Source organism: Mauremys mutica, chromosome 11, assembly GCF_020497125.1.
Source record: "Mauremys mutica isolate MM-2020 ecotype Southern chromosome 11, ASM2049712v1, whole genome shotgun sequence".
Taxonomy (NCBI): domain Eukaryota; kingdom Metazoa; phylum Chordata; order Testudines; family Geoemydidae; genus Mauremys; species Mauremys mutica.
Window position 1 is genome coordinate 70,594,053 of NC_059082.1, and position 15,997 is coordinate 70,610,049.

At 43.5% G+C, this 15,997-nt stretch overlaps 1 protein-coding gene across 1 annotated transcript in view; it reads left to right on the forward strand.

Moving 5' to 3' along the window:
* LOC123344488 (putative short-chain dehydrogenase/reductase family 42E member 2) overlaps positions 1-15,572 on the forward strand; it is a 28,431-nt gene extending 12,859 nt beyond the window's left edge. Inside the window, exons 7-11 of the mRNA XM_044980764.1 lie at positions 4,679-4,816; positions 7,516-7,581; positions 10,794-10,857; positions 11,751-11,824; positions 14,621-15,572. Coding sequence (XP_044836699.1) covers positions 4,679-4,816; positions 7,516-7,581; positions 10,794-10,857; positions 11,751-11,824; positions 14,621-14,827 — 549 coding nt within the window. The 3' untranslated portion in view covers positions 14,828-15,572. The remainder of the gene's footprint in view (positions 1-4,678; positions 4,817-7,515; positions 7,582-10,793; positions 10,858-11,750; positions 11,825-14,620) is intronic.
* The last annotated feature ends 425 nt before the right edge of the window (positions 15,573-15,997 follow it).

Here is a 15,997-nt window from a genome sequence, read left to right on the forward strand (position 1 = left end):
TTGGCGGCTTGCCTGTGGGAGGTCCCTGGTCCCGCGGATTCGGAGGCACGCCTGCGGGAGGTCCGCCGAAGCCATGGGACCAGCGGACCCTCCGCAGGCATGCCGCCGAAGGCAGCCTGCCTGCCACCCTCGTGGCGACTGGCAGAGCGCCCCCCCCCGTGGCTTGCCGCCCCAAGCACGCGCCAGGGCCGGCTCCAGAGCCCAGCGGGGCAAGCACCCGCCTGGGGCGGCCCTTTCCCGGGGGGGCGGCAGGCTGGGCCGGCGGACCTACCGCAGTCATGCCTGCGGGAGGTCCACCGGAGTCCCGGGAGCAGCGGACCTGCCGCAGGCATGACTGCGGATGGTTCGCTGGTCCCGCGGCTCGGCTGGATCTCCCGCAGGCATGCCTGCGGCAGCTCAACCGGAGCCGCCGGACCAGCGAACCGCCCGCAGCTGCGGGAGGTCCAGCCGAGCGACCAGCGGACCCTCCGCAGTCATGCCCGCGGGAGGTCCGCTGCTCCCGCGGCTCGGGGGCGCCTCCCGGGCATGACTGCTTGGGGCGGCCAAATTTGTAGAGCTGCCCCTGGCACGCGCTTGGCATGCTGGTGCCTGGAGCCGCCCCTGTTTGCCATCTTAGGTGAAAGAGAAAGGGAGATAGATAGGGAGAGATCCCTGGGGGTGTTTTTGCCGCTCATTTGTATAGCCTGATCACTCTTTGAAATGCATTTTCCTGAGAGTTACCACTAGAAAAAATTCATTCCCACTGTGAGGTTGGAGTCATGGAGTCTTGCGGTGAAAGAGATTCCATGCTGTTGTTTGCTAAAATGTAGATTGATCTGTTCCAGCCCCCCTTCTTTGCTGAAGAATGGTCGCTTGACAGGTGATTGCCCATTAACTTTGATGACAAAGTTGGCATCACCTTGTCCTTTGTTTTTGAGAAACAGGTTTAGCCACATGCCAGATTACCTGATAACCACTCTGATGCATTGGACCTAAAAGTAGCACCCTGTAACTCCCATATTCATCAATTATATATGGTTGTGATATTTCATACAAAGCATGCCATGTCTGAATTTCAGTCCATGTTCATAAGTTTACATATAATGTTGCTACATACTTTCACCATATTATTGACCAGTGAGTTATTAGTTTTCATATGATACCTCACAAGCCCTATTTTGTACAAAGATTATTACAGTAGTGTGTAGGGTGTGAATACAGGGGTGCATTCAGTCACAGATCCATGCCCTGTCGTCCAGTCCCAGCGTCTGGCAGTCAGTGGCATAGGGATACACAGAGCATGAGGTTGCATCCCTGACCATCTTGGCTAACAGCATTGATGGATTTATATCATCTTTTTGATCTACAATTTATCGTTTTCACCTTCACAACATCCTCCGGCAATGAGTTCCACAGGTTGACTGCATTATGTGAAGGTACTTCCTTTTGTTTGTTTTAAATCTTCTGCCTTTTAACTTCACTGGGTGACTCCTACTTCTTGTGTTATATGAAGAAGTAAATAACATTTCCTTATTTACTTTCTCCACACTTCTATCATATACCCTCTTGTTCAGCTTAGAAAAGAGATCACAAGTCCCAGGCTTTTTAATCTCTCCTCATATGGAAGCTAGGCCAGATCCCTAATAATTTTTGTTGCCCTTCATTGTACCTTTCCCATTTCTAATATATCTTTTTGAGATCGAGTGACCAGAACTGCACACAGTATTCAAGGTATTAGGTGTATCATGGATTTATATAGTGACATTATGATATATTCTGTTTTATCATCTATCCATAAGAACATAAGAATGGCCGTACTGGGTCAGACCAAAGGTCCATCCAGCCCAGTATCCTGTCTACTGACAGTGGCCAATGCCAGGTGCCCCAGAGGGAGAGAACCTAACAGATAATGATCAAGTGATCTCTCTCCTGCCATCCATCTCCACCCTCTGACAAACAAACAGAGGCTAGGGACACCATTCCTTACCCATCGTGACTAATAGCCATTAATGGACTTCACCTCCATGAATGTATCCAGTTCTCTTTTAAACCCTGTTATAGTCCTAGCCTTCAAAACCTCCTCAGGCAAGGAGTTCCACAGGTTGACTGTGCACTGTGTGAAGAAGAACTTTCTTTTATTTCTTTTAAACCTGCTGCCCATTAATTTGGTGGCCCCTAGTTCTTATATTATGGGAACAAATAAATAACTTTTCCTTATTCACTTTCTCCACATCACTCATGATTTTATATACCTCTATCATATCTCCCCTTAGTCTCTTCTTTTTCAAGCTGAAAAGCCTCTTTAATCTCTCTTCATATGGTTCCTAACTTTATCTTTTTTGACTGCTGACGTACATTGAGCAGATATTTTCAGAGAACTATCTGAAATGACTTTAAGATCTCCTCCTTGAGTGGTAACAGCTAATTGGGATTATGTTTTCCAGCGTGCATTACTTTGCATTTTCCAACATTTTAGTTTCATCTGTCATTTTGTTGCCCCGTCACCCAGTTTTGTGAGATCCCTTTGTAACTCTTTGCAGTCAGCTTTGGACTTAAGTATCCAGAGTAATTTTGTAATAGCTGCAAACTTTGTCACCTCACTGTTTTACCCCTTTTCCCAAATCATTTATAACTAGGTTGAACAGCACTGATCCCAGTACAGAGCTCTGGGGGACACCACTGTTTACCTCTCTCCATTCTGAAAACTGACCATTTATTCCTACCATTTATTTCCTGTCTTGTAACCAGTTACTGATCCATGAGAGGACCTTCCCTCTTATCCTATGACTGCTTAGTTTGCTTAAGAGCCTTTGGCATGGGACCTTGTCAAAGGCTTTCTGAAAGCCTAAGTACACTATGTCCACTGGATTACCTTTGTCCACATGTTTGTTGATCCCCTCAGAGAACTCTAATAGATTAGTTAGGCATGATTTCCCAATCAAAAGCCATGTTGAATCTTCCCCAACAAATCGTGTTTATTTATATGTCTTATAATTCTGTTCTTTAACATAGTTTCAACCAATTTTTCCTGATACTGAAGTTAGCCTTACTGGTCTATAATTGTCAGGATTGCCTCTGATCCTTTTTAAAAAATTACTGTCACATTAGCTAGCTGTCTGTCATCTGGTATGGAAGGTGATTTAAGTGATAGGTTATATGCCACAATTATGATACTGCAGAACTATTTGAATTCCTTCAGAACTCTTGGATGAATTACCATCTGGTCCTGATGATTTATTACTGTTTAATTTATCAATTTGTTCCAAAACCTCCTCTATTGACACCCCAATCTGGGACAATTCCTCAGATTTGTTATCTAAAAAGAATGGCTCAGGTGTGGGAATCTCCCTCACATCCTCTGCAGTGAAGACTGATGCAAAGAATTTGTTTAGCTTCTTCACAATGGCCTTGTCTTCCTCAAGTGCTCCTTTAGAGCCTCGATCATCCAGTGGCCCCACAGTTTGTTTGGCAGGTTTCCAGCATCTAAGTGTAACCCATCTGCCTATCAGAGTTGGCAGCAACAAGGGCCGGGTTCAATATCTAGGGCTTCCGTTTCAATAACACAATGCAAAACCGTCTTGAGCCCAGTGACCTGGGACAATTACTTATCACCCCCCGGGCACCTCTAAGAGGTAATACTTCCCCTCTCACAAGCACGGAATCTGAGTGTAGCAAAAGTCTTTAATAAAGGAGGGAAACAATGCAGCATTATGTTGGGGAAACACCACAAACAGGATTCATAACACAAACCATGAGCAAAAGATCCACCCCCAAGTAAGTTTGGCAGGTCCTTTTCCCCTCAGGGTCTTAAGTTCAGCAACCCAACAGTCGCCCCACCCACAGTTTCTGATCTTGGTCAGTGCATCCCCCAGAGTTCAGAAGTTCCTCTGCAGAGTTTACCTCCCAGCCTGGGTGGAAGTGGGGGAAGGTATGGGGGGCATCTTACATGCTCGCATTGATAGCCAATTGCCACACCTCTCCATGGGGCTCTACTGCAGTCTTCACCTCCAGCCACCCTGCTATCTGCTCTGCCAGCCATCCACTCCACTAGCCACTCACCAACTTGTCTTCATCCCCACCATTTAACACAGCTCTTAGTAACTTCAGCTGGTAGTAGGGCAACCTCAGTGCTTTAACCTAATGTAGGTCTAATGTTTAGACCTAAGTATCAGTGATTTCAGCTGTGCAGGATGTAACAAGACTCCTAATAGCTCTGTTATTATACAGTGGGGAGAGAGAGAAGGAATAAAAGTGGTGTTTGGGGTTCTCACAAGACACCCACACTACCAAGTACACCTATCTCTAGCCTGCCTTTTTCTCAATTCACTGAGTTCTGGAACCCATATCCCTTGCCTAGTGAGTGGTACTTAGTTGAGGGTGAGTCCCTCCATCATAAAATGCCAGGTACAGTTCTACTGTCCTTGATTCACATAACCAGGATAACAACCTTTATTACTCCCGCACCAATAACAATGAGACTGGGGATCCCACAGCAGCCAAAGTGACCATTTGGGCAAGCAGTCCATCATGCTAGGCAGGGTGGGTGTGCCCATGCAAACGAGATCAGCCCCTGAAGTCCTTTTCCACAGCTCACCACCAGATGTCAGGGGAGAGCTCATTCTGACTCTGCTTAAATCAGGTACTTAAAAAAATTGCTTTTAGTTTTTCAGTCTTTTGCATATGCTGCCTGTTTCCACAGAAGAATATCGAAAGGGGGCTATTTAACTTCAAATTTGGAAATTCCACAACTCAGATGAACTGGGTTCATGTAGCAAATCTTGTACAAGCTCATCTCTTAGCTGCTGAAGCTCTCACCCCTGAGAAGGGTTATATAGCGGTAAGTAAACAATTTAAAATATGGGTCATTTTCTGTGGCTTTTAGATCAAACTCTGTGTCTAAAAGTCAATCTGCTAAATTCTCAAAAGTACTGCATGTGCAAACTGTACAGTTCCACATGCAAAATGTCATCTTTGTAAATGCAACTCACATTCATCTTGTTAATATTTTTGTGTCATATCTTTTTCTTCTTGTAAGCTAGCTTTGCAATGGGGTAGGGTTTCCTGCCTGTCCAGGTTGAGGTAGGAATCTTCCCCAAGTGAATATGGCAATCATCAAATTATCTAGAATCAAAGTTTTTATTTATTTTTTTCCCAAAAGCAGGCTTTGATTCTAGATGTGTACATTTTTAATTGACCAATCTGAAACCTTTTGGGCCTAATTTGTACATGCTCAGCATTCACAAAAACATGGATATTCAAAATTAGTGAACACTTCTGAATATTTTTACTTAAATTTCTATCCTTTATAGTTGTGACAAAAATATTAAGAGCATAAACCATTACACACCTGACAATGTTGCTGCAGCAGCTGCACTCACACTGCCTGGCAGCTCCAGCATCAGTCAGGCTCATAGATTGCACCTCTCCTTCTGACTCAGTTCAGCAGCTGAGCTACTGTAGAAATAGCCGCAGCCACCCAATATGAATCCTCCTGGCTCTTTGGAGTATTCCCTGCCCTGGGCCTATGGTTAAGGGAAGATCAGTAGCTCCTCTAGGCTCCCCCTCTTCTGGGGGGGGGTTGTTTTATTCTCACCCCCAGTAAGTTAAGGCCCAGTCCCAGAAAACCCCTGTTCTATTGCCCTCTACCCTCTCCTCCAAGGAGAGGCAGAAATCCCAACAGTGACAGTGGCCACCCCTTAAGTGAGTAGGGTGACCAGACAGCAAGTGTGAAAAATCAGGACAGGGTGGGGGGTATATAGGAGCCTATATAATAAAAAGACCCAAAAATCAGGACTGTACCTATAAAATTGGGACATCTGGTCACCCTATAAGTGAGGGAGGCTATAGACATCAACCCTTCAAACCTCCCCAAGTTTTTGGAAGTGATGATGCAAGTGGTGCAACCAGAGGGATGGAGAGTTTCTTGCCACCAAGGGAAGGCTTGGGGACTCAGTTTTGGGGAAGTTATTCAGGCAGCTACTGTAGCAATGATGGGGCCTGTAGCGGGGTGAGCACCCACTCCAGCCCTGAAGGGGTTGAAAAAGCCCTGTAGAGGGCTGGGGCTGGGGAAGGGAGCAAAACCCCGGCTGATTGGGGGAAGTGGCTGCAGCTGGGGCCACACACCAAACAGACTAACCGGGCCTTATAAGAAGGCCGGGGCAGTCAGAAGCTCAGGAGAAGGGCCTGGCTGCTAGGGAACTGTGCAGGGTACTGGGAGTGGAGCAGGGCTGGGGGAAGGCTAGAGGAGCTGGGGAGCTCCAGTCTGGAAAACCCCCAGGCTGCAGGCCTAGCTGAGGGCCTAAGACCAGTACCGGGGCTGCAGAGGGGCAGCCCAGCTATAGAGAGAGGCAGCAGGTCCAACCCAACCTTGCCTGTGATGAGTGGCATATACTGCAGTCTGCCCCAGGGAGTGAGGCTAGATGGTGACTGGCAGTAGCCTTACACTGAGGCAAGGTGGAGTTAGGGGGTGGGGGTTCCCCTGGGTGGGGAGACCCAGAGTGTGGGGATACTGCCAGGGGGGCAGCTTAGTCTGCCAGAGTGGACAATGTCCAATTCTTTGGGGCCTCTTGTGAATTCCCAACTCCAAACAGGAGAGGCATATGGATCACTGCTTCCCACGTGGCCATACCAATTCTGTAGTCACCCATCCCACAGCTCCAGGCATCAGTGTCACTTCCTAATACAGCCTGGAACTCCTTCTCCTGGTCTACCAGTGCCCATTTAAACTGGAGCATGCCCTGCAGCTGTTGAGGGATGGGGCTTCACTAACCCAGGCCTTGCTCTGGTATAGAGTAGGATCTGCAAACCACATCACGTATGGGGAAAATGTATGTTTTACTCTTATTAATTGAGAACAGCAGAAGTGTATTTGTTTCAAACTTTAAAAAAAATGCCTTTATTCTGAGATGACATCTGGCAAATTTCATCTCACTGAATGAAATATTCAGAATGTTATGAACTGAATATAGGGAGTTCTAATATAAATCCATAGGGAATCTTAATTATTGTGTCACTAATGCTCCTAGTATAAAAAATGATACATAGGTAAAATCATTAAAAAACATGCCATTGTTTTTAAAGCAGGAAGAAGCGCCAAAGATAACATGAAATCGAGAAGTTGTGTTAACTAACATGTCAGTATTGCCAACTCTGGTGAATTCATCATGTCTAGTGTGATTTTGGCCCCTACAAAAATATAAAGGAAAACCTCAGTGCTATGACAACTATGTTGATAGTATTCATTGTAGTAGAAGTCCTAAAAATAATGAACCTGACTCTGCTCTTTTTTATATATCAGTGTAATAAATCATGAATAACTCCAGTAACTTAAGTGAATTTACAGATGTGTGAAGCTTACATGAGGATCAGAATTAGTTCCAATGGAGGTTGCTTGTTGATTTGTGTGTATTTGTATCTGTTTCCTTTTAATTATGTTGCTGTTATTTACAAAATGATAGTCTTAAAAGATACAAAGAAAATGTCAGTCCATGCACAGTATTCTGTTTCTAATCTGCCTTTTCTCTGCCTCTTTAACAGAGTGGTCAGGCGTATTACATACATGACGGCGAGAAAGTCGTCTTTTCTGAATGGATAATTCCGTTAGTATGTACTATACACATGTTTAGTTCTAATACACTGTATGGGACTTGAGCATATAACTAATCTAGAAAGAACGTATAAGCTAAATGAAGCCAATACCACAGTAATTACCTGAAGAAGCAAAACTTAAAACTTTGATATATTTAAGAAATATTTATATATTTGATACATTTCAACTTTAGTAAGGCTTTTGATACTGTTTCACGTGACAATCTAATAAGCAAACTGGATAAATATATCCTAGACCAGTGATACTCAGACCTCAGTGACTCAGGAGCCAAATTAGTGATCATTACCTCAAAGAGCCACAATTGTGTGAATTCATTAGGGGTGTGTGTGTGTGTGTGTGTGTGTATGTATATATATGTATATATATGTATATATATATATATATATATATATATATATAAAATGTTCTTGCAGCAAAATTGACTGACCAAGTATTATTTTACCAACTACAATTGGTTAATAACATAGTAAAAACATCTTGATTGGTTACTAACTTAGTTTGGTTAATAAATCACACAGTGTTTTAATATCATGTGCTGCAAAGAGCTGCAGGGATACATTAAAGAGCCACTTGCAGCTCACAAGCCTCTGTCTGAGTATTGCTAGCCCAGATGAACCTTCTATAAGGTGGATGTGCAACTGGCTGGAAAAGCATACTCAGAGAGCAATTATCAATGGTTCACAATCGATCTGGAAGGATATACTGAGAGGGTCCCACAGGAATCTGTCCTGGGTTGGTTCTATTCAATATCTTTATAAATAAGTTGGAAAATGGCAGAGAGAGTATACTTAGACATTTTGCATATGATATCAAGCTGGGAGGGGCTGAAAATGTTTTGGAGAACAGGATTTGGGTTCAAAATGAACTTGACAAACTAGAGAAATGGTCTGATTTAAACAGGGTGAAATTCAGTAAGGACAAACGCAAAGTACTCCACTTAGGAAGGAATAATCAGTTTCACAAATACAAAATAGGAGATGACTGCCAAGGGAGGAGAACTGTAGAAAAGGATCTGGGGATTATAGTGGATCACAAACTAAATGAGTCAATAATATAATACTCTTGCAAAAAAGCGTACATCATTCTGGGATGTATTATAATGCAGGAGTGTTGTACACAAGAAGTAATTCTTCCACTCTACTCAGCACTGATAAAGGCCTCAACTGAAGTAGTGTGTCCAGTCCCGGGCACTACACTTCAGGAAAGATGTGAAAAAAGTCCAGAGGAAAGCAACAAAATGATTAAAGATCTAGAAAGCATGACCTCTGAGGAAAGATTTTAAAAACTGGATTTGTTGTCTGGAGAAGAGAAGATTGAGGGGAAACATAACAATCTTCAAGTATATAAAAGGTTGTTATAAAGAAAAGGGTGATAAATTGTTCTCATTAACCACTGAGGACAGGACAAGAAGTAATGGGACTAAATTGCAGCAAGGAAGGTTTAGGTTAGACATTAGAAAAATCTTCCTAGCTGTCAGGGTAGTTAAGGACTAGAGCAAATTACCTAGGGAGGCTGTGGAATCTCCATCATTGGAGATTTTTAAGAACAGGTTAGACAAACACCTCTCAGAGATGGTCTAGACCGGCGTAGGCAAACTTTTTGGCCCGAGGGCCACATCAGGGTTGCAAAAAGGTATGGAGACCTGGGTAGGGAAGGCTGTGCCTCCCCAAACAGCCTGCCCCCTCCCCCCATCCGCCCCCTCCCACTTACTGCCCCTCTCAGAACCCCCGGACCATCCAACCCCACCCCATCCCTTGACTGCCCCCTCCCGGGACCCCCTGCCCCTAACCGCCCCCCCCCGGTACCTCACCCCCTATCCATACACCCCTCAGGAGGAGCAGGGGCAGCTGGGCAGCTGGAGAGAAGCGGCGGTTTCCCCTTCAAAGCACCGCTTCTCTCCAGCCTGAATCCTCTGGACGAATTCCCCATGCTCCTGCCACCTGCATCACCCGCCTGCTCCCCTGCCCCCACAGTGCAGCCCCTCTCCCCCACGGGGGGTGCACCAGTGCTAAGCTGTCCGAGTGCCCAGCCCTGGGGCTCCCTGTTGTTGGGGGGGGGTCCTGTGCCAGGGCACCCTGTGTTCACTGGAAAATCTGCCCCTGAGCTGTGCCGCCTGGCTGGAGCCAGCCACACTGCCACGTTGCTGGCACAGCGAGCTGAGGCTGCGGGGGCGGAGGACAGCAGGGGAGGGCCCAGGGCTGGCCGGAAGCTCAGGGGCCAGGCAGGATGGCCCTGCAGGCCAGATATGGCCCACGGGACGTAGTTTGCCCACCTCTGATCTAGACAACACTTTCCTGCCTCAGTGCCAGGGATGGACTGGACTAGATGACCTATCGAGGTCCCTTCCAGTTCTACATTTCTATTTATCAGATCAGAATCCAATCCTGTATTCTCACTAGGGTGACCAGGTGTCTCAATTTTATAGGGACAGTCCTGATTTTTGAGTCTTTTTCTTATATAGGCTCCTATTACCCCCAACCCCTGTCCCGATTTTTCACATTTGCTGTCTGGTCACCCTAATTCTCACAGATTTTAGCAAAATTATAGCTCATAAAGACAAACTCCCATTGGCTTCAATAGGAGTTTTAGATGTACAGGAATGCAGAGTCAGGCCCTTTATTGTTATGAGCTAATTTAATTAAAAAGCTATAAATCCTGATTCTTCACTATCTTGTGTAGTCATTTATCACTGTGCAAAGTTGTCCAAAGTGCATGTAAAATGTTACCATTTTTATTTGGTAGCACTATGATAGAGACTGCTCTGTTGTAAATGGCTCCTCAAGATGCAAGGCCATGGAAACTCATGCCCTTAAATTTTATTGTAAACATAAAACAGAAACATCAGGATATGTTCATAATTAGCAAGCTAGGCTTTTAAACCTCCACTAAAGGCCACACCCTGTAGTGCAAGCACAGACAAAACTCCCGTGAACATCAATGCAATAAACTTCAGGACTGTACTCAAGATATAAAAAATGCACTCCTCTCATGTCCTCTATTGTTTTAAAATAGATATCTCTGCCTATGTCATCTAATTGTGTTGGCAGGCATAGGGATATTCAACTGAAAAACTTTTTTAAAATAGTAATAGCTGAATTGGGAAAAAAGTTCAGATTTATAATTTGTCGGTAATTATTTCTGCATATTCTTGCTGCACTGACCCAATACTTTGTTCTTATTCTCTTTTATTTTAAATCCCTCCCAGTTTGAAAAATTAGGTTACAGCGAGCCATGGATATGTATTCCTGCTTTCCTCATTTATATAGCAGGTAAAAATTGTAAAACAAGTATTAGATTATTATGCTATTTTATTTTGCATGTCCTCTTTTATTTCCACTGTCACAGATAATCTGCACAGCAGTTCTGTAAAAGGAATATACAGATTTAAACTTGTGCAATTCCTACAATAATTGTGCAATTGTACTAGCTGGAATTATGTAATACACCTCTACCCTGATATAATGCAACCCAATATAACATGAATTCAGATATAATGCAGTAAAGCAGTGCTCTGGAGATGTGGGGGGCTGCACACACTCTGGCAGATCAAAGCAAGTTTGATATAATGCGGTTTCACCTATAACGCAGTAAGATTTTTTTTGGCTCCCGAGGACAGCGTTATATCAGGGTAGAGGTGTACCTGTAAATGTATAATAAGTACTTCTCTACAAAAGGAGATAAGATCTCTTTGGGTTCATCAAATATTCTGTAAATTATATGCTGTTTTCAAAACCTTGCATCCTGTTTCTGTAGCAAACCCAAAGCACCCTCTGTAGACAGTGGCTGTGCAACAAACACAGGATCTAGTCCACGACACCTGTCATCACCATGGGCTTGTCTTCACTGCTAAAAAAGCTAGGTTTTTTACTTCAGGGTAACTAATATACGTGAGCTATCCTGTGGTAAAAACACAATGAAGACAAGGTGCTTTAGTTAGACTCACTAAGGTGATCCTATACCCCACATTGGGTTGACCTCAACGAGTTTACTTCATGGTAAAACTAAAGTACCTTGTCTTCACTTGTGTTTTTAATCTCTTGAGAACTCATGCACATTAGTTACCCCCAGGTAAAAAAACATGGCTTTTTTGGCAGCAAAGACAAGCCTTATGTTATGCTCACTTTACTATTGTTATCTCATTTTAGCAACTTTCTGTCCACAGCCACAGTGATGGAATGCCTGCACCTGGCATTGAAACCAGTTTTTAACTTTACACCTTTCCTGACCAGAAATGAGGTAAAAATATAAATGCATACATATTCATCTTTATAAAGTCTCTGGCTAAAGTTCTCAATGGTGGGGAACATCTCCTCTGGATGCATGTGTGGAGGGGATTCTCTGCATATAGATCCCCACTTTTCCATGCAGGAGCAGAGAGAGTCTGTCACCTCTGTAACACCATTTTTCTACCCCATTTCAGCCCCCTCCCAAGAAGGCCCTCCATACTGTTTTCCTACTTTGAGAGTAGATGGGCCAGAGGGGGCATGTCAGGGAGTACAGGAGAGCCAAGTGCATCATCCCTCATGCAACCAGCAGGGAATCCGCATAAGAGATAAAACGGACCACAGGCTGTATTATGTCCAGTGAGCCACTTCCTGTTATGGAACTGCATGTTAAAGGGAGGTTCTAGAGGCAGCTGCAACCCAGGAGTCCCTAGCAGTAGGAAAGGGACAGGCAAGGTACAGAGACTATATCCACAGCAGATACCATAACTTAGAGCTGGTCAAAACTCACAATTTCCATTCCAAGAGAAATTCTGACACTTTGTTGGATTTTTTTTCCCCAAATCAGAACAAAAAGTTGAAAATTTGAAATTTCCCATGGCTGTCAATAAGGCAGGCTCCCTGCCTGCCCCAGCCCCACACCACTCCCAGAAGGGGCCAATGCACCCCTGTGGCCCCTGGGGTGGGGCAGCCGGCACGTGGCCCTGCACGCTGCCCCTCTCTGCAAGCATTGCCCCCACTGCTCCCATTGGCCACAGCTACCCATTCCTGATCAATGGGAGCTGTGGGGGTGGTGCAGGCAGGCAGGAGCAATGCATGGAGGGAGACCCCTGCCTCCCCCCCCCCCCCCCTGAGCTGCACTGGCCACTTCCAGGAGCAGTGTGGGGCCAGGGCCGGCAGGGAGCCTGTGTTAGTGGCAGCCCCGCCAGAGATCTCAATCGACTGGGAGATCCTCTAGGATCAACCAGTTGATTATGATCAACCAGTTGGTGATCACACATTTAGTGGGTCTAGTGAAGACCCATTAAATCGACCACAGATTGTTCTCCCATAGACATAGTGCAGTGTGGACCCCACAGTAAGTAGATCTAAGCTACGTCGACTTGAGTTGCGCTACTAATGTAACTCAAATTGCGTAGTTTAGATTGACTTTTCCCCCATAGTGTTGACCTGATCTTGGAAGCAAGAGGAGGTTTTCATTTACGCAATAGAAGCCAAGGGCAGAATTTGGCCGCCGTTTTGTAATGTGGAGTTTTGCAGCATGTAACATGCAGCACTATCCTGAGATCTTTTCAATACTTGGGCAATGTGAGTGACTTCAACAGGATATCAGGTTTTTAAAAAAAAGAAAATCTTGGTTATTTAAAGCCCATATATAATTTTTGCCTTTAACTGCCTTTTTTGGGTAATGACAGTTTAAAAAAAAAAGATGAGCTGAAGCACCTTTCATCAAGATTCATTCTGGGTAGGTCAGTTTCAATCTGTGTCAGTGTCAAAATGCACTGGAATGTGACCTGCTTTACTGCCTTATCTCAACACACCCAGTAAGCACAGCATGAATCAGTACATACCCCAAAACATTAATGATACTAAGAATGACGCAAGATAAATGTCTATCTTTTAAATTACTATATATTATGCAATATATAGAGGCAAAGATGCACCCACCCCCACCCACTCATAGGGCTCAGGGTTTATGATTGATTTTTCAAATGTTAGTATGATAGCTATTTTAAATTTTATAAAATATCACAATGAAGCCATTCTAATTAAACACTTATTTTCCTATAAGTATGTCCACATAATATCATCTGAAGTTATGCACAGACTGTTGAGGGAGATTGAGCCTGATTCACCACTGTATTATTCCCAGTTTTTTAGCCCGTGTAAATGTTGCCAGAGAGCAGGGGATTATGAGAGCAGTATGGAGGTTCCAATCACTGGAACAACCTACCAACAGTTGGAGATGGATACTCCATCACTGACCATTTTTAAATCAATATTGGATGTTTTTTCTAAAAGATATGCCCAAATCCTGTTTAATTTGCTCTCGTGACTTAAGTGGGACTATGAGCAAATTAAGCAGGATTTGGCCTTTTGATGTTAAATCTGTTTAAAATTTTATTCTATTTTTAAGAGAGACATTTCACTCGACAGAATTAATGACTGATTTATAAACCCCTTAGAAAGTGATTCAAGAATAGAAACAATTAAACATCAATATTATTCACAGGCTGGAGAGGGCTGATACTTATTAAAATAAGAGAGGGACTCTGTTAGGTGTGGGGGCATGTTTTATAATAGTGTCATCTAGTGGATCAATGTGGTATTGCTCTGTGGAAAGAAACTAGTAGCCTGATTTTCCACTACTTTGCACTCTTAAACCTATGTAAAGTGAGTGTAAACTGCTACAGTTCTGATTTGCTGGCATTTTACATTCACTTTGCACCAACTTCTAGCTCCAGTGACACACAGGGGATAGCAAGCTGGCTGAAGTAGCTTAGCATAGAGGGATCCCCAGGTGATGTAGAAATGGCATAGCAGTTCTGTGCCACACACTCCTGGTTCCCCCAGCCAAAGGCATATGGCAGAACTGGAGGAAGGCATACCCAGACTGCACTAGATTATGGCAATTCTGTTTTGGTTTGTATTTATAAAGATTCTATCTGGTTGAATGCACTGTACTTTCTGTTGCTGTGTCTTTTGTCAGCTCAATCACCCCACCAATTAATTTATATATCTGTTCTACTAGTGGCACCTAAATTAATTCTATATTTGAAGCACTATTAATTGTTGTTTTGCTTTTTAGGTGTGGAACATCACTGTAACTCACACATTCCGAATAGACAAGGCATGTAATCAGCTAGGTTACCGCCCAAAAAAATTTGCATTTGCTGATTCTGTGGATCATTATCTTCAAAGTAGACCCAAGTGTCAGGACCATCATAAATTACTTAAAATCTGCCTTGTCCTTGGCACCTGTTTATGTTTGATCTTCCTTGTTTTACTTTCTTAAGCATACACCTTTACGTAGTTATTTCAAGGAAAGCCACCATTAATTTGTTTATTGAGTATTAATAAGCTAATTTTAATCAGTCACAGTGTATTCCTCAGTCCACATGAACTTAACTTACTCAAAGAATAATGATTTGCTCTGATGTATTTTAAGCTGTTTTTGCTATTTAAGAACAATTACTGATAGGCCTTTTTTTTTTAAATTTAAGGTTGTAGCTACTACATTTTTTTAAAATATAATAAAGTTGCAAAGCCACAAGAGACCACCATTGACAAATGCAGGAACTAGAGCTGCTGTTTCTATTTGCTTGATCTCAAAAGAACTTCTTCTGAAAATGCAACATAGTCCTGTGGCAACTTATAGACTATCAGACGCATGCGTCTGACGAAGTGGGTATTCACCCTCGAAAGCTTATGCTCCAATACGTCTGTTAGTCTATAAGGTGCCACAGGACTCTTTGTTGCTTTTTACAGATCCAGACTAAGACGGCTACCCCTCTGATACTTCTGAAAATGGTTGCTCAAGTGCAGAAGAAACTGGAGGAGGAGTAGCAGCTATAGTATGTCTGCAGTGCTTTATAAACAAAAGCAAGTAGCTATAATAAGGAAAGTATTGACCAGACAACCCTTCTGACAGACCAACGGCCACAGCCACTGCATATTACTGTGAGGAATACTGAGGAACCAGGAAATAGAACAAAGAAGAAAAATTAATTCATATACATAATGGGCAGTGATTGCACAGAAAAAATTACACATACTGTAATTTCTTCTCTGAAGTAGCTGTATTCTGAAACTGCACAAGAGGTGAAATAAAAGTACACTTGAACTTCTGCATTTATTAAGTCTTTCTTCAGGACATGCGCTCACACACAATTTCTTACTTTTATTAACACTGATACATTAAAAACTGGAATGTTATGAATCTTCTGTTAAATTAAATAACACTAAAGTTAGGGAAATATTTTCTTCATGTATTGCATTTATGCCAGACATTTTTAATCCTAAAGTTTATATCTCCTTGGTTTAATTCTCTTTATCTTGGAGGTGGTTCAATTGTTATGCTATGACAGGGGTAGGCAACCTATGGCAAGGGTGGCGAAGGCGGCACATGAGCTGATTTTCAGTGGCACTCACACTGCCCGGGTCCTGACCACTGGTCTGGGGGGGG